Source organism: Chenopodium album, chromosome 16 (assembly GCF_948465745.1).
Source record: "Chenopodium album chromosome 16, dcCheAlbu1.1, whole genome shotgun sequence".
NCBI lineage: Eukaryota > Viridiplantae > Streptophyta > Magnoliopsida > Caryophyllales > Amaranthaceae > Chenopodium > Chenopodium album.
The window spans coordinates 47272203-47290096 of NC_137849.1; the positions used below are offsets into that span (position 1 = coordinate 47272203).

Below are 17894 nucleotides of genomic sequence, written 5' to 3' on the forward strand. Positions count from 1 at the left end.
ACATGAATTGGTGGTATCTTTTATTACTCTTAAGTATATCCGAAAAGTGGAGGAGAATGAAGCATAGAAGCTGGAGCTAATCGGATGACCTAAACTGAATTTTAAGATAATAATCAGCTAAATGTATACTAGTCCATGGTGGCAAGAGATATGAAGTCATTATTTACTTCAAGAGCACTCATTGCATCAGGTGGTAGGCATATCTCCAAATCTATGCTTTGTCCTCCTTCACTTCCCGGATATGCAGTCACTTTTCCAGGAAACTTGTTTGCATACCCACTGCAAACAGCCACCGGTTTACCGATTCCAAAATCATTCCCATACACATCAAATCTTGGGGAGCTTCCGATCACTGTGCTGTTTGGCTCAAAGAACGCATCAATCTGATAAACAAAAGGCGACTTCATCCAAGCTTCAAACACACTTCGCACTGCTTTATCAGTCAGTTCTATCACTGCTTTCTGCAGCAATTCAGCTGCCCAACCTAAACTATGGTCAAGGACTTCATCAGCTTTGGCAGCAGCTTTAGCCACCCAAATTGAATTCCCAAAATAACCTTGAGGCAGTTGAGGGTTTAATCTCTGCCTCAGGTTAGCATCCAAGGAGCAGGTAGTCTTCTGATCACCTGCTAAACAGCGTGCCCTGGTAATAGACCTCCAGACTAGCGCAGACAACGCTTGCAATGACGAGATCTCTTTATCAGTCTCTCCAACCTCTATGTTTGCCTTCATCTTGAGCTTTAATATTGACTCTGACGAGAAATGGAAGATTTTTTCTCTTAGTTGAGGTGCCTCATATCTGCTTATGAATTCATCAGTATGGATAAAGGGAAGGGTGACTCGTGGACCATATCCTTCAGGATACCAACGTTCATGAACAGGTAGCTTTGACATTGAAATAGGACTGTGTTGCATATGTATCTCTGACCATATGTTCCAGAAATTCCAGTAAGCAGTTCCATCAGCTACTGCATGATTCATTGAACAACCGATGAAAATCCCATCTACAAGCTCTGTTACCTGTAGCCAGAATTATACAATTAGATGCAGGACATCTTTTGGGAAAAAAAAAAAAAAATGAAATGAAACCCCTGATAATACTTCTAGATTTTCCACTGTCTGTTTTTACCTGAACAGATAACAAAGGCCTAGTATGCCCATCGTAATTGACAGCTTTATGGTGATCAAACAACGATTTCACAATCACAGGCACGTCGATAGGAGACAGAATATCCTGAAGAGTCATATCAAGAGTAGCATGGATAAATCTAGCTCCAGGACCCTTGTTGCAGTCAATGAAGATCAAGCTAGTATGTTGATCTTCATCTATCTGTGTTGAAAGTTGACCTGTCAACAGAGAATCCCTCATCTTTTCCAGGAAATCTGCAATGCTGAAATGTTGATCAGTTGCTGAAGGTTTCATGAAAAGAAGACCCTTCTGAATGTAGTGTGCTGAGAGCATGGCTAGATCACCAGGTGACAAATAGTGAGGCTGTTTCGAATCATCGTCGTTGAGTTTTGGCTTGATGAAACACTCTGAAACAAGTTCGACAATTGGAGAATTCGCCATTGGAAACTGTTTCACAGCAGCTGCTATTCAGTAGCAATTCGCCGTAAAAATCATAGAAAATACATATACTATCTCCGATTTTTTTTAGTTGCAACTTTGGAATATTTTATCTCTCTCAAATAATATCCCAAAGTTACAACTAAAAAAAATCGGATAGTATTAGTTATAATCGTAATTTTGCAACTTCACAATTTTTACACTAACAACAAATGAGGTACAAGATGAACCGACAAAATCAATAATTAGTTCATTCAACATTTTAATTCAGTACTCTAAACTAGTTCACCCAATTATCTCAACTAATTACTAATCTCAAGATACAAATGTCTACAATCAAATTCAATTCGTAAATATTAACCCAACAGTTGAATCAATTATTAAACAAAGTAAAATGATCATTAGCAATGTTTAACAAATACTCGAGCGATAAATTTTGAAAAAAAAAAAAAAGAAAAGAAAAAAAGAGAGAGAAAGAAAGAGAAGTAGGTACCAGAGGAAAACGACCAGATTTTGCTGTCACTGGCTTGCTGTTTCGTCTGCTATTTTTGGGTTTTTTTTGGAAAAAATGAAGTAAACATATGGATTATTTTTTTTTGTATTTTGTAGTTTGAGTTTTTCTTTTTCGCTCTTGTTATCGTTCATATTATATTGTACTCGTACTCCGGAACTTGTTTTTCAATATAGGGCCATAATATATAATTGATGACACTTCAAAAGACAAAATTTTCAGAATAATCCAAAATATTACTACCTCCGTTACATATTAGTTGTAACTTTGGAATATTTTATCTCTCACAAATATTACCCAAAGTTATAACTAATATGTAACGGAGGTAGTATATTTTTGGACAGAAACGTATATAAATCTTAAGAGTTTGTTCTATATAAAGGTACGAGTAGTATAGTCCGCAACTAGTCCTTTCAAGCGTTTAATATTTTACCGATACATTATGATCTACTACTTTGAAAGCCCTCGTCTATAGTTAAAGTTGTGGTCAAACCTGAAGGGGCAATAGATGCTTATGGATCGCTTGAACTAGCCCCTTGATCGTAGTTCAAGTGGAATCTTGCTGTGTCACAGACTAATAGGAGACACAGCAAGAAGACATCAACAAGTTCACAACAAATTAGCAACAGGTCAACCAACCAAGAAAAATCGCTCAATCATCAAGTAATAAAAGCGGACTCTTCTTGCTTGTTAAAAGCTATTTACAGAACGATGGACCAGTCTCAATGCACAGGAAACATTGACCATGCTTATTAAACGATTTAACAAGAACAGTTACTGGCAAATAGTCTTTCTCATTCCAGAGTTTAATCATCAAATGACTTCAATGTGAGATATATGGTCATTAGATGCAAGCGATGGAATGACTGATTTACTAGTACAAGAAGAAAAATGTGACACTTCACATAAAAGTTTAAAGCTCAAGCTCCTCAGCCATCTCATCTTCCGAATAGAGGATCTCATCCTCGGAATCATAAACTTCAACCCCTAGAGTTCCCCGTAACATGTTTAGAATCTGCTCCCAACCCCTAACATGTCTTTGCACCATCTCTGGGGTTACACTGATTTCATCAGATTCCTCATTACTGCTACGAGGGGCAGAGAACTTGGCCTGAGGGTTGTGCACAAGTGTAAATCTTCCACTTGGATCAAGAGATTTAACCCCAAAAACAGGGTCCAAAGAACGCCCCAGAACTTGAACATGTGCCACACTGTAAAAAGCATGACAAACAGCAAATTAAATTAGCTGCAAGATACAATAAAATAGTTAGAACCTGGTTGGATATCCAGTAACTGGTATCATTTATGGCTAATATATGGGGAATGCCAACAACAAACCAAAATAGCACGACCAAAGTCTAAAATAACACTTAATCCAAGAAATGATAAACCATAGACTTCAAGTAATTGAATTGATCCACACATTCTAATTAATCTTACAGAAAGGAAGCACATAGGATTCTGAATTCTTACACAAATGACAATGAGACTAAACGTTACGTTCCACCTCGAAACTCGAGGAATAAGAGCATAATGGGCTTGCAAACCATTGAAGGGTAGGATATAGTCTTTAGAAAAATTCAAAGCCTGGCAATGACTTTCAAAGAGAAGGCTAGGACAACAAAATAAGGTTTTCTAGTTAAGATACAGATAATTCCATCACCATAAAAGGATATTATGAAGGACTCTATTAAAGTACATACTTCTAACTATTAGCAGTCTGGTTAGTTTTATGAGGTATATTTTTAAAGCATAAAGAAAAGAAGGAATAAATCAGGGTGAAAAGAACCAATATTAGATGGATTACTATTACCAAAAAAAAAAAAAAAAAAGACGTAAACCTTGACAGGAAATAAAGTATAACAAAGTTTATCAATAATACTATGTCAGACCTCAAGTGTCAAACAGAATCTCAATATATAAGTAAAAAATTGACTCAAAGTAGCCCTTTTCAAGGCTTAACTACAGACAAAAACAAGCCATCAGTCAAAACATAGTACTATATCAATATACCACTTAACTTAGTTCCAAGACTCACCATATGTAAAAGAGTCCATCCATTTCTTGCCTCTGAACTCTACCCAGAAGCTCTATCTGCAGATATCCACCAAAGCAAAGAACAGGCTCTGGAAGCTTGAAATTTTGTAGGCGATTCTCCTGTATCAAGAACTATCTTAATAAAAACAGTCCTTAAAACACCAAATCAAAACATAAAAATGACTCGGCAATCTGCACTATTAACACTCGTCTTTCCTTTTGTTCTTTCTGTTCTAATTTCTGGATCTATTTCTTAGGTTCTTTTCCCGGACGGAGGAGAGGAGGGAAGGGGAGATAGGTTAGAAAATAATTCACATGTAAAAGCATCACTCATTAGCATCATCAGATACATTATAGAAATGAGAAGGTGCACCAATGTTCCTCTTTACAAGAAAAACATCTCTGTAGTTATTTTATCACATAGGTACCAATTGTTCCATTAAAGATTCAATCTTTTCAAAAAAAAAAAAAAAAACAACAAAAAAAAAAAGTATAATTAGATAATGACATTACTTGAAGCCAAGTCACCATTGAGCTTCACTAAAAATTTCCCTCGTCATGTGATATTATCAGGTATAAGTGTAAATTACACAGATTATGCATACTAGCAACTATACAAATCAGGGCTTGACCAAGGCTCGCTAATGGTGCCCTGACTTCTTAGGTTAGAAGACAGGAGTCATATTAAAAGATCCTAGGCCTACTTTAATGGAAGCACTAATGAAATGAAAAAGAAAAAGAATTCACCGGTGGAAAATAGAGATGGCTGGATTCAAGTGAAGCGATGACCAAGTCATTCAACCAAATATCTTTACCAAGCAGTCAAATTCTTTACATTCTACAGGGAAGAGCAATCAATTATTCAATAAACCGAGCATCAAGTGATCTAACACACCCCTCAGTCAGTTAAATGCCAAATGAAGAGGGAAATGAGGTAAGATATAAATCTCAGCTTCCCACACATTTGTCATTTGAATGTAAAGTATAACAAAATTCCCACTTCCAAGAAGTTGGCACCCTCGGATTTCACCACAATCAATAGAAATAAGACCTTTTTGATAGAAAAAAGAACTAAATTTCTCGTTAATGCACCACTCCCAGTATGTTCAATATTACCAAGATGTCATAGTGCAGTGTCAACTGTACATCACAAATTTCACAATGTATAGCCAATATAAAGACAAAGATGCCAAATCCAAAGAGATCCCTGTCTCAAACTCTAGCAAAGGTGTTTCAATTCTAAACTTATAGTATCTCTTCTGCTACTTTGATCACAATTAAAATAACTTTCAAAATTGACTTAACAGCAAGATAATTTAAGCGTGCTGCTAACCTGTGTCATTGGAAAATCTTGTGAAGTGTAAGTCCAAACAAATTTTTTCTCTGCACATTCATGGCCTTCATGAATTTCATCACATTGATCTCCATCATCATCAGGCAATATTCTGTGACCCATGTGGAAGCGAACTGCTTTTGCAGAGTATATAGGTGAATCCGATTGAAAAAAGGCTACATGAACATTGAACAAAAGCAACACAATTAGCAAGCATCTAAGTGGCCATCTTAACAAACGTTTACAAGTACGTGGGAAGAAAAGGATATTACCTTGGAAAGGTTGAACATTTATTTCAGTAATAATACAAAAGTCAGAAATTAACTGATAAGTTAGTCTCTCGGGTACTTCAGGGTTGCTTTGTCCTGAGCTTGACCAGTATGAAGGTCTACGTCCAATTCGGTCCCTGGATTCCAAAGTGTTGTGAAGACCTTCTTCCGGATAATTATCTGTGCTGGAAGCACTTATTGCATTTGAAAGGCATTCACCCACCTCTGATGACGTAAGACCTCGGGCTAAAGCGACATACGCTTTGTGTTCCTTTTTCAAATGCTCAAATTCAACAAACCGGCTGCAGCCAACATCTTCTTTGTTGCTCGTATCTATGATACGAGAAATGCCAGAGAGTTTAGGAAAGAGTCGTAGGCACAAATGCTTGCATATACCATTACTTATCACTGCAAATAGTCACAAAATAATGTAAGCATATTCGTTAGTCATCATATCCCCTACTTAAGAGGAAACATGTTCAATCATCTGTATCATCATATCAGGAGTAGAATCAAGCTGATTACAGTCCATATGAAGTATATAGCAGCATAACTTGAATATTGAATAATGTTAGTTAGCTAAAAATATCTGGGAAGAGAAGAAGCAAAGAGGTCTGGAGGAACGAGCCAGTATGGCCCTATGTATGTCCAATTGCAAATGTAGTAAGGATATGCAGTGTATAATTAATTATCAATTAAATGAACTGTGAGTGAGACATCACTAAAATGCTTTCCAATGGAGAAATACTATATATACTCCCTCTGTCCCTATTTTTTTTGCCTATTTGACTTTTCATGGTCTCCAAGAAGCGTTTTAAATTGTATATAAGTTCATTTCTATATGCGTAAAAATTATAAAAAATTGATATAATAAAATATACAATAAGACAATTCTAACAAGAGCTCACATGACTATATGAGTATATTATCTCTTGTTGATTAATGCGAATTAATGGTCAAAGTTTTTGAAGTTTGACTCATTTATTTGCAATGGTGCCAAAAAAATGGGGACAAAGGGAGTAATTACTAAGACACAGAGAGTGCTTAATCGGGGAAAAAAAATGTACTCTGCACAAACAAAAGGAGGGGAGGAGGAGGGTGGCAAAAGCCCTAAGATTTCGCCTTCATCTTCACCATTCAATGTTTCAAATTTCTGATTTAGGATTTTTCAACTTAGACCTAGAAATGTTGATTTCTTCAATCAGAGATTTTTAAAACAAGGAATGTGTAATAGACTAACATAAGGAGGGGCAATATTGGTAGTCCAGTATTATTAGGTTAATAGTTTTAGCCTTAGTATAAATCGAAAGAGGAGAGAAAGAAGAAGACAGGCAGAATTTTGTGTTAAAAAACCGAGAGAGTTATGGCCTAAAGCCATTATTGGAGATTTGTGAGCTAAACTCACTATTGGAGATTAATAGCCTTAAGCTATTAAACTACCTTTGGTAACCCTTCCACCATTATCAATCAGTCTTAAAGTTGTCATCTTTATTATTTTTTGCAATTTATAAAGTCAGATTATCTAGATTATTCAAAGAACCCATCTTTCTCTGTATTCTTACGGTTAATTGCGTGAGTAAGTTAGGAGTAAACACCAGTTCATTACAAAATGTAATTATGTCACATCCAAGGCATTATGTTATAAAAATAGTACTAGGAACCTAATAGTCTAATACCCTATATACTGAGAATACTTGGGTAGGAGAAATAGGGAACCCTAAAAGGATGGAAGAAATCATCAACTCGCACAACAAAGGGCCAAGTAAAAAGGGGTCAAACCATACCCCTGCATATCTTTCTCATTATTCATGGATACTCAAACACAGTATTTGTCTAATTCAGTAATTCACCTCAGCCAACTGAAATAAACGCATATTAGATGGCAAACATTTGACAACAGCTCATAGCTAGCCTTAATCTTGAGCCTAGTAGACAGCCTTGGTGCACAAATATGACTCCAATATGACAAACAAGTTCATAGGGGTAATCTGTTTCGATGCTGCTCATGATACCAAGAGCAATTTCCATTACAAAAAAGCCTTGTACAATTGAGTGTAGTTTCAAGTATAACTTGGTCTAATCCAACCAAAGCAAGTCACCTACTCTAACCCAGCACGAGTTCTCAAAAAGAGGAGTGACGCAACACCTATCTACCATAACCATCAAGCTCACCTTCTCTATCTCTAAACTCTGATGAAAACCCCCTCCAAAAAAATTTTTTAAAAAAAAAACTGCACATCTAGGATCTTAGTTTGAAAACTTTGGATGGAAAATCAGCTATTAATCATACATTAGTTGAGACTCTTCATCCAAAGTACCTGGATCGTAAATTCAATACTCTAATATAAACCTGGACTGCTGGACAATTGACACTTAATTCCCAAACTTCTCGCTCCCACTGGCAAGCAGATGGAAATAGACTGACGTTTGACAACCAGGGTTTTTACCAAAAGAACGCAAACATTTCATAAAATGACCAATTCTGAAAACTGGATAAGTACTTGTGTCAGAACTCTGAAACTAGCAGTTAAATCTGAGCAAATTAGATATTCGGTGAGAAGGAAGGTGATATGTGATATTGTGATGGTTGCAAAGAAGTGAAACATTTGTAGATAAAAGGAAAAGGAGAAAGGCATTGGAGTGTAAGTCTGAAGATAAGAGATAACATAGGGTGGGAAATAGTTAAATAGTCAAAGGGCAAGGTTCTACTTTTACTTTCCTTATCAAACATCTCCTTTATCGGGCTCTTTGACATTTACATTAGGTCTTTCTTGCCATCTCCACCTCCACCCATTCCCCACCTATTATTTTAGTTCGTATGCATTCATACTACACACCTAACTCAAGCTTGTCATCTTAATCAATGTAAAAGCCCCGCAAACTACAATACAATCCAATGAACTGGTTCATAAGAAATTAATGACTTGGAGATACGATCCAGTCATACACTCGTATTACTATGAACCTAACCAAGATAAATACATCTCTACGAATTAACCGATAACATAAAATTCAAATTGCAACAAGCTGAATGAAAAATTACCATACAGCTACCAAATTAATAGAAGAATCGTCAAGGCACATCACAAAACAGTTGCAAGAACATTTGGAAATAAAAGCAGCTAAATGCTCACCAAAATCACGCCACGCTCTCGACACGGAACTAGCACGAACAATATCAGCAGGATCATCCAAGCTCATAAGTATCTTACTCGAAACATCAGGATCAAGGGATTCTAAAAAATCCCATTGAAATTCCATCACTGAATATCTCACGAACACAACTCCGAGCTCTTGTCAGCCTCTACAACCTAATTCCCACCATCACAATCACGTAATTAGAGCACCTCCATTCAACACATTACTATCAAAATTCACCCTTTTACTCGAATTATAAAAACACGAACGAATAACAAGCTAATAAATATCACCTAGCAATCAAATCTATGGATATTAACTCAATTCCACCAGAAAATTTCCAAGACTAAGAAAAAAATGTCAATTGAAATATTCAATAATTGAATAATTGATGATAGGAAAAAGGAGAAGAGAGAAAGAATGCGCGAAATTGAAGAAGTGGGATGCGGAAAATGAAGGGATTACCTAATCTTCACCGACAGGAAAGAAATCCAGAGGAAGAATTTAAAAAACCCTAGGAGAGAGAAAATCCAAAATGATGATCGCCCCTTTTCCTTTCCTTTCTTTCTCCTAGCATTCGCAGCTCGTTGGTCCAAAACATAGATAGATAGATAATAATACTTGAATGTAACGTTTGCGTTGCAAGCCAAATATAATCTTCAATTTTTAATCGCAATGTCTTGACTTTTACACGATTTAGATTTAGATGTACTTTGTATTTTATTTTAAGTAAAATATAGACATGTAAAATCTTATTATATACGGAGTAATGTGTATTGACAAGGATAAAACTCTCAATGTTGCGACAAAAAACGAGGATGAAGTAATTCTTTCAAATATCATAGCAAAGCCTCAGTTTTTAATCTTTTTTCTTTGAAAAATGAAGAAATATACTACTTCGCATAAAGGAGGGCCATGCAAATCGAATTCAAATCAAGTGAAATAGTTACTTTATTAATTTTCAATTGTAGATATTTCACTTCACTTTGGGTTCAAATGGGTTCGTGGGTCGGATTTGTATCAAACATAGCCAAAATTAGATCCTGGGGTTACAATATTGAATACTACTAGTTGTAAAGAATGTGCTTAACCACAAACGACTTATAATAGCTCTTACTATAATTCATGATTTGTAAATTGTAAGGAACAAATATTGTTGCACAAAAATTTTTTGTGTTACTACGGGTCTTGAACTCTTGATAACGAGTTATTTTTTTTAGTATGTTAAATAATTTAAAGGCGGAGATCGAAAATTTAGTCTAATAGGTAAAGGGGATAGGCGATAACCTAATATAGGCATTGGCTTAGCATAAGCATCTGTTTGCAAAGAGAAGGGGCTTATTGAATTATGGGCATTTAGTAAGCTTGTTTAGAGGTAAAAATCTACTGCATCTTTTCGCTTTACTTAAGATTTTGCTTCACTCAAAAGCTTACACTACAACCTTGTGGCGTAACTAAATCAAAAGTAGAGCTGTTGATAAGTGTCTTTCTCAACGGCCCAACGCCTCTCAAGTACTCTTAGGCTCTCAGCCCCAAAGTACAAATTTTTTAGGTAATTTTGTTTTTTACCACCTCACAAAAACACGAAAATCTCTTTTACCACCTCCTAAAAAAAGTATTTTACTTTACCACCTCATAAAAAACACGAAAATAGGTTTTACCACCACTGAACTGATTCCGTTTAGGAATCCGTTAAGTGGGCCCATAAAGCCACGTGTCGTGTTATTATTGGCCAAAAAAAGAAAAAAAAAAAAAAAGAAAAACCTAAAACTACCCAGCCACCACCACCGCGCCACCACCCCCTTCCCCCCAATTCACCACAACCCTCCCCAAAACCACCACCCGCGTCGCACCACCAGCCCCAACCCACCTGAACCCTCCCCCTCCCTTTCCCACAACCGCGTCGCCCCTAAAAACAACCAAACCCAAAACCCTAGATCCCCACCACGGCCACGAATCTGGCCACAAATGGCCGAAATCGGCCGGTTTTGGGGCTCAGTGGCCTTGATCGGCCGATTTCGGCCTTTTAAGGCCAAATTCGTGGTCGTTTTTGGGGGGGATGAGTTTTGGGTTTGGTGGTTTTTGGAGGCGATACGGTTGTGGGGAAGGGAGGGGGAGGATTCGGGTGGGTTAGGGCTGGTGGTGCGACGCGGGTGGTGGTTTCGGGGAGGGGTGCGGTGAGTTGGGGGGAAGGCGACGGTGGTGGCTGGAGTAGTTTTTAAGATTTTTTGTTTTTTTTTTAATTTCTCTTTTTTTTTAACAAATAAAATGCTGACACGTGTTACTGTGGGCCACACTTAACGGAATTTTTGGATGGAAACCGTTAAGTGGTGGTAAAACCTATTTTCGTGTTTTTTATGAGGTGGTAAAGTAAAATATTTTTTTTGGGAGGTGGTAAAAGAGATTTTCGTGTTTTTGTGAGGTGGTAAAAAACAAAATTTCCAATTTTTTACTTCTCTCATCGTCACACTGTCTGTTTACATGTTGTATCATCTAGATATGGCTCGAGCGTCTCAAAACAATGTTGGAATGCCATCAACCCGGAGCTTATAATGTGCTGGAACCTCAGATCATCATGTAAGGCATAACCGTAGAACCAACTTAGCATCAGCGATGAGTTACCACATGATGGAAACATGATAACTAATTTATTAACCCTCGCCCATTGCACTATCTATGCAAATACCGAAAATCTGAAATACATATTAGTATGTACATATTCTTCGACGGCTATTGTCTCTTACTGGACATGATATTCTGTATAAACACCAACTAAAATAAAAAATAAAAAATAAAAAAAAGTCTTCTATAGCCTTGAATCCTTAACTCACTGCCTTCTCGAAAGCAAACAAAATCTGAACATAAAAACGTACCAAGTTTAAATAACTTTAATACAAGAGCTTTAGAAACCGAACAAAAACAATCTTCTGGAGGACGCTAAAAAACCTACTAGCTACTACCTTCTGACTTCCTAGATCACTTGTACAAGTAGAAATGCTAAGGATCACTCAATCTGCATAACAGAACAGCTATGAGCTAATGAAGCCAAGCTCGCCCTAGAAAAACAGATATCTTGACTATGTACATGAATAAGCCCTTATACAAGTATACAACCAACCTACTATGATGAACCACTACTCTGTTTACTTCTATCATTTTTCTCACTATATGACATATCTAAGAGAATTTACCTAACTTTATGGGCTATACTCTTGGGTAAAATCATGACAGAATCGAAAGAGAGACCACCTTTGATGTGGGTACAATCGATTTGCCTAGCTGAAAACTTAATCTTTGTCAATTTATCAGGCTCCTTGATGACAAAATCTCCTGCGTGGTAGAGGATCCATGATCCTGGAGTATCCAAGTAGCACTCTGACGAAGCATGCTGACCGTCTGATGTTGTTAGCTGGAATCGGACAGGTTTTAGGTTCCATCCATGTATATGTTCAACATTACATGAGCGACGACCAAACCTCTTAGAGGACTTGCCTAGCTGGATTCGAAAGAATAGACTATATGTCCCTGCTGGGAATTTGAATTCAAGTTCCCCACACACTTCAAACCACCAAATCTGAAGAAGATATGCAACTGTCTGGAATCTACTAGCAGAAAAGAAATTTAATCAATCAACCGCTTCATTCCATATCTACTTTCAATAATAGAACTACAGAAGATCATACCAATTCACAATAATTGAAAAACACAAACATCAACAGTGTCTAAAGCAACTTCTCTAAATTAAGAAATAAATTCACCAATTCAAGTATTCAAACTTTCTAGACAGCGTATCTACCTGTTTATTTTTCTTTTTTCGCATTTGGTGCATTATCATATTATAATATGGGCGGTCATATTCAGGTTTCTCTCTTTATTATTCTAGGGGCACACCGCACATGGTCTAATAAACTTAAACAGGTTTTGATCAAGTATTAGATACCATTATTTCGATGACTTTAGTTCCTAAATGCCTATTCTGAATATGACAGCAAGAAACTATGAAAACCTTTGTTTTCAAGCAATGCTTCCACCAAAACGTCAAAGTAATAACCATTTCAACATTTATACAAACAACTTTTCCAGGAAAAAAAACACCAATGATTGACTGGTTGAATTCCAAAACGCTATACGTAGTATTAGCATTCTAATAGCAGACAGGGGAGCTAAAAGGAGCCTAATATACTGTTAAATTGAGAATTTTCATCATTGACTAGCAACACAAAAAATTGGAAATCATGAAACTATTGGCAACTTCTATATACTAACAAGCTGATTTCGGGATACCAGGGGCTTATATCAACATATTGGTCAGCAACTATTCGGACTCTTCATTTCACCTAAGGTCCCTATGTCAAATTCGCTATGCTCAAACATGGATATAGAAACTTAACTCTTCATTTTAAACAAAAACCAAAAATTATAGAATTTCGTTAAATAATAGACATGTCTAACACTTGGGAGTACTTAATTGTGACAAAATTGATTGAAAAACAAATGTTATAAATCTGAATCTATATATTCAGAGTGAAACCAAAGATGTGAAAGCATGCAGCTCACCTAGATTCCTCGGTGGGAATGTGATTCCAGTAGCGCCTGTCATCTATGCCAGTAATCGACAAGGCCTTAGATGATATCGACACACATACACCTCCAGTATTCTTGTCCAGCCATACTTCCTACCAAACAGAATCCAATATAACTAATCAGTATAAAGGTTCATACAGAGTTAATTGAGTAGTTGATGTCTATATTAGGTGATTATACAATTTTAGACGTTCATGACCAATTAATTCATCTACAACGTTAAGAAAATCGAGCAGTTAATGTCATTTTCACGGTAATTTTAGAACCAAACATCCGTCTATCAGGACAGCCTAATAGACGGCTAATCAATCCTATACAAACATCATTGTTAATAATGATTATTAGCTGCTCTAGTGCTCTACACAAAAGTTTCACACGTTTGTCAACATCGAAAGTGACATTATATTGATATTACAGTACTCCGATCCTAATAATCACACATTTTAGCTTCTCTAGTGAAGCACCTTAATCTTATCCTTATTGGCAAAAAAGCCTTTCAATAATATTGCAATTCTTTGACAAAAATCAACATCCATACAAGAAAAAAATATCGAAGGACATCAATTTCGAGTGAAACGTCTAACCTACATAAAACACTTGTACGTGCATTCTCTCTTTTCCTCCAATAATACAAAAGACTGCTTATGATCGACGTAATCTAAATTTTTTTGATCTTGTCCCCTTATATATATATAAACAGATCCTAACATAAAATTATTGGACTAAGGTAAGATTTTGTTGTATTTTACATATCATTTTCGAATGATTAATCCAGCATTCACATCTCACTATGCTCGACTTCTGCATATACAACTAACACAAAGTACAAAGTATAATGAAACAAACTAGACCTTGAAGAAAAAAAAAAAAAAAACGCATATTTGTAAAATGAGTCAAAAATAAATTGACAATATATCACCAACATATTCATGAATCTGAAATAAAAAAACTTTTAGCCTATCATCAAAGAACCAATTCAAGTTGTTCAAACAAAAATCTAGCGGAGGGTACAGTTATTTAGAATCTCTCAATTGGTTTTATATTCTATCACGCACTCTCACAGCATTGCTCTATCAACTTGAAGTTTGGATGCATCGTTTTTTAATACTCAACACTAAATATAACCAATAAATATACTCCTATTATAATTTATAAGGGATTTTTATATAAATTTGCCACCTTTCATTTAAAAATCCTCCATCCCTAGCTATAATTTTGCACAAATCAACAAACTCAACACAAGTGATTGACATTTTTACCTTTATCTTACAAGTATAGTTAGTTTTTTTTTGTAAAGAACATGTGAATGTATTCATTGTTTATATATATATATATATATATATATATATATATATATATATATATATATATATATATATATATAATATATTTATCTCTATAAACACCACTAATAATTTATAATTTCATTTTCTTAAATTAATTAGTCAATCAATTAAAAAAAAAATTTGTTACTCAATGGTTAGCAATTTAGCATTAAGAGTTAAAGATTATCAAGAATTCAGAACATAAAATACAATCAGCATCCATAATTAGATTAGCAATAAACTAACATAAAACATTTAGACATATTTCCTCCCACCGGATTTAAATATCACGTCCTGTTGTTGGCACGTTCAAATGACGCTATCAACGTGACTATAAATTCCGAACAACTAAGGGTGCGATAACCCTTACAACATCGTAAGGAAAAAAAAAAAAAAAAAGAAGCTAGAGAATATGAATCACCTTAGTACCGGAATCAAAAAGGTTTGGACGAGAAAGACGGGCAAAAATATCCTTCTTAGTTAAATCCATCAATTTATTATTATTCATACTACCATAATTCTTCTTCTTCATATCATCATCATTATCATTTTCATGATTCAAATCAGAAATTTTATCAACTATGAATGAATAATTTGTAGGAAGTTTTTTCTCCCAGATAAAATCAGCCGAAGAAGCGCCACGAAAGGCCCGATTTAATCGGGCCAACCGGCAAATCTCCGGCGGGTCAAAATGGCCCAAAACCATAGCTATACAACTTTCCGGTATGTCTTCAAGTTTCCGACAAATTCCCGGCGAATCTCCGCCGTCGGTGTAGGATACCGATGAAATTCCGGCACCCATTTTTATTTATTTGGAGAAATGTGATTTGTTGGAGGAGAGGAGAAAAATGGTTGTGTATGTTTATAAATAAGTAGGCTTTATCCATATTTTTGTGATTTATATATGACTGCTATTTTGGTGGAATAGTTTGTACTGTTCACGCTCTTTGGAAATTGCGTGACTATAACGCTCCTTACCAAAGTCGCCACAAGGTCGTTTGGTATCAATGTATCATTAAACGAGGTACTAGATTATGTTCTCTTCAACTTAATACATGTATATGACCGACTGGATGTTTAATCACTATTATTTTTCTTATTATTAATTGTAGATTTTTAAATAATGAATGAATTCATAAATTTAAAGTCATAAAAAGGTTACAATCAAACAATACATATGGAATTGGACATATTATATTTTCTCTAGGAAAATTAGTGATCATGAATGAGATATGACATTTATTCTTTTTCCAAGCAAATTGTAGTTTAATAGTGGTCTATTTATCATTCTTTCATAGTTTTGTAAAGATAGTTGCAAGTCGTGCCTCATGTTGAATCTGCATACCTATCTAGATGTTATCTAGTAGTAGGTTATTTTACCTATGAACCACATCTTAGCTTTGACGGTTTTTTTTGTCTAACATTTAGCTTATTCTGAACCAAACAGCTAAATTTTTATATGTATATATTTGATTTATTCTTATTTCTTCACATCCACATCACATGTTATGTATAAAATGATGGTCAATAGTTTACAAAATTTAAGTTGAAAAGTCAATCATTTTGACAATTTGGTTGAAATGCTTGAAACAAATGGAATAAATCGTGAATTATGAAAAGTAGATGTATGTACTGTATAGATATAGAGACATTACAACATACGTTGGCCAATAGAAAAAAGAAGGAAACAACTACAACTACATCATCCATGAAGTGTTATTATAGTTACTAGACTACATGAGAATATTCTTAATGACGAATTTGCGTGCACTCCAACGAATTTGCTAGTTGTACTAAAAATAATTATACTACTATACACTACTAGTAATTAGCTAGTCGTTTTGTTAAAAAATAAAATAATAAATATATATATATATATATATATATATATATATATATATATATATATATATATATATATATATATATATATATTAGCTAGTCGTAAACTCATATAAGCAATACTGCTTTTAAAGATTTATTAAATTGTTGTGGAGTACGTAGTGATGGTGTTTATATATACTTAAATACAAGAACTTATTAAAGAATTTCCAATTTATTTCATGATATACTTGTATTCGTAGATATCCCATTTCATGACATATAAATGATGAAAGTAATCCAATTTATATACTTGTATTTGTGTCCGTTGCAAATTTGCAATAATAAGAATACAATATAAATATATACTTGTATTACTTAATTACATAAATAAAAACATAGGATGAAAGTTTCTTGATCTTGATCCGGCTTCAAATCTTGTACTATGTTTTAATTTATATACACACATTAGTTGGTTATTATAAAGATATACTACGTACAAGTAATAACAAGCTAAATGTCATTATTAATTATTAGATTAGTCATAAAAGTGAAAATTCTACCTCTGTTTCATATTGTTTCAACTTTAAAGTATTATTTGTGAGATATAAAACGTTTCAAAGTTACAACTACTATGAAATGGAAGTGGCATATATTAGGATGATGTTTATATTTCGATCAAATCTTGCATTTAGATTAGTAATCATATCATAGTAAAGGTAATTGATGAACGTAATTATGGCCAAGACGAAATTATAGGTAGTAACAATAATAATGCAATCCAGGTGCTAATTAAAACATCCAGATGTCGCTAATTTATAGAAACTCTAAAATCTTTTTCTATTTACGGGAAGAAATTAATTAAAGACAATAATGGTGGAGTACTTAAGAAACAAAGTCAGACACTATCAATCATCGGACTTAAGTTAACCTTGTTTAGATTTCCAGTTGTCATTAACTAAAACATTTTAAAAGAATTACATGGCTGATTGGCACATGCTAATGATAGTGATAGATAACGAAACTTATATGGATTGTTAAAAAGAAAGTTTGATCACATATAAACTCTGCAATTCATTTTAACCAATTGATAATATCATTTTCTTTCTTATAACTTTTCGATGGGAGACAAATAATCTCAATATACATATAGATTACGAGTGTATGTGAATGAATGATAAATTAAACAAAGTGGGACCTTTTAAACCCTGATATTTACTTGGAAGTAGCCCTGCCCTTAATTAATTAGTAGGCTTGTTTTAGTACGCAACATATGCCCTTAGCAGTCTAGCACTACCTATGCTCGTACT

At 34.7% G+C, this 17894-nt stretch overlaps 3 protein-coding genes across 3 annotated transcripts; all 3 read right to left on the minus strand.

Annotated features, from left to right (window-relative positions):
• Nucleotides 1-6: 6 nt before the first annotated feature.
• LOC145586766 (putative acetyltransferase At3g50280) lies at nucleotides 7-2187 on the minus strand. The gene is made up of 3 exons (XM_081643681.1): nucleotides 2060-2187; nucleotides 1129-1575; nucleotides 7-1019 (listed from the first exon to the last, which is right to left on the minus strand). The coding sequence occupies exons 2-3, from the start codon at nucleotides 1567-1569 to the stop codon at nucleotides 129-131; spliced, it is 1332 nt and encodes a 443-aa protein (XP_081499807.1). The 5' UTR covers nucleotides 1570-1575; nucleotides 2060-2187; the 3' UTR covers nucleotides 7-128.
• A 616-nt stretch (nucleotides 2188-2803) lies between these two features.
• LOC145585690 (F-box protein At4g00755-like) lies at nucleotides 2804-9478 on the minus strand. The gene is made up of 6 exons (XM_081642396.1): nucleotides 9320-9478; nucleotides 8851-9027; nucleotides 5720-6124; nucleotides 5448-5623; nucleotides 4116-4234; nucleotides 2804-3288 (listed from the first exon to the last, which is right to left on the minus strand). The coding sequence occupies exons 2-6, from the start codon at nucleotides 8975-8977 to the stop codon at nucleotides 2991-2993; spliced, it is 1125 nt and encodes a 374-aa protein (XP_081498522.1). The 5' UTR covers nucleotides 8978-9027; nucleotides 9320-9478; the 3' UTR covers nucleotides 2804-2990.
• A 2232-nt stretch (nucleotides 9479-11710) lies between these two features.
• On the minus strand, nucleotides 11711-15620 carry LOC145585691 (F-box protein PP2-A13-like). Its single transcript, XM_081642397.1, has 3 exons — nucleotides 15185-15620; nucleotides 13412-13530; nucleotides 11711-12456 (listed from the first exon to the last, which is right to left on the minus strand). Exons 1-3 carry the CDS (start codon nucleotides 15563-15565, stop codon nucleotides 12042-12044), a joined length of 915 nt encoding a protein of 304 aa, XP_081498523.1. The 5' UTR covers nucleotides 15566-15620; the 3' UTR covers nucleotides 11711-12041.
• Nucleotides 15621-17894: the final 2274 nt, after the last annotated feature.

What these genes read in the sequence shown, in the direction of transcription:
- LOC145586766 (XM_081643681.1), bottom strand. Translation starts at nt 1,569, where the DNA reads ATGGCGAATTCTCCAATTGTCGAACTTGTTTCAGAGTGTTTCATCAAG. An exon ending in GGCCTTTGTTATCTGTTCAG is followed by an intron (nt 1,020 to 1,128) that starts GTAAAAACAGAC and finishes TTCTGGCTACAG; the next exon opens with GTAACAGAGCTTGTAGATGG.
- LOC145585691 (XM_081642397.1), bottom strand. Translation starts at nt 15,565, where the DNA reads ATGGGTGCCGGAATTTCATCGGTATCCTACACCGACGGCGGAGATTCG. An exon ending in TTTTTGATTCCGGTACTAAG is followed by an intron (nt 13,531 to 15,184) that starts GTGATTCATATT and finishes TCTGTTTGGTAG; the next exon opens with GAAGTATGGCTGGACAAGAA. An exon ending in ATTCCCACCGAGGAATCTAG is followed by an intron (nt 12,457 to 13,411) that starts GTGAGCTGCATG and finishes TTCTGCTAGTAG; the next exon opens with ATTCCAGACAGTTGCATATC.
- LOC145585690 (XM_081642396.1), bottom strand. Translation starts at nt 8,977, where the DNA reads ATGGAATTTCAATGGGATTTTTTAGAATCCCTTGATCCTGATGTTTCG. An exon ending in GAGAGCGTGGCGTGATTTTG is followed by an intron (nt 6,125 to 8,850) that starts GTGAGCATTTAG and finishes GACTATTTGCAG; the next exon opens with TGATAAGTAATGGTATATGC. An exon ending in AAATGTTCAACCTTTCCAAG is followed by an intron (nt 5,624 to 5,719) that starts GTAATATCCTTT and finishes ATGTTCATGTAG; the next exon opens with CCTTTTTTCAATCGGATTCA.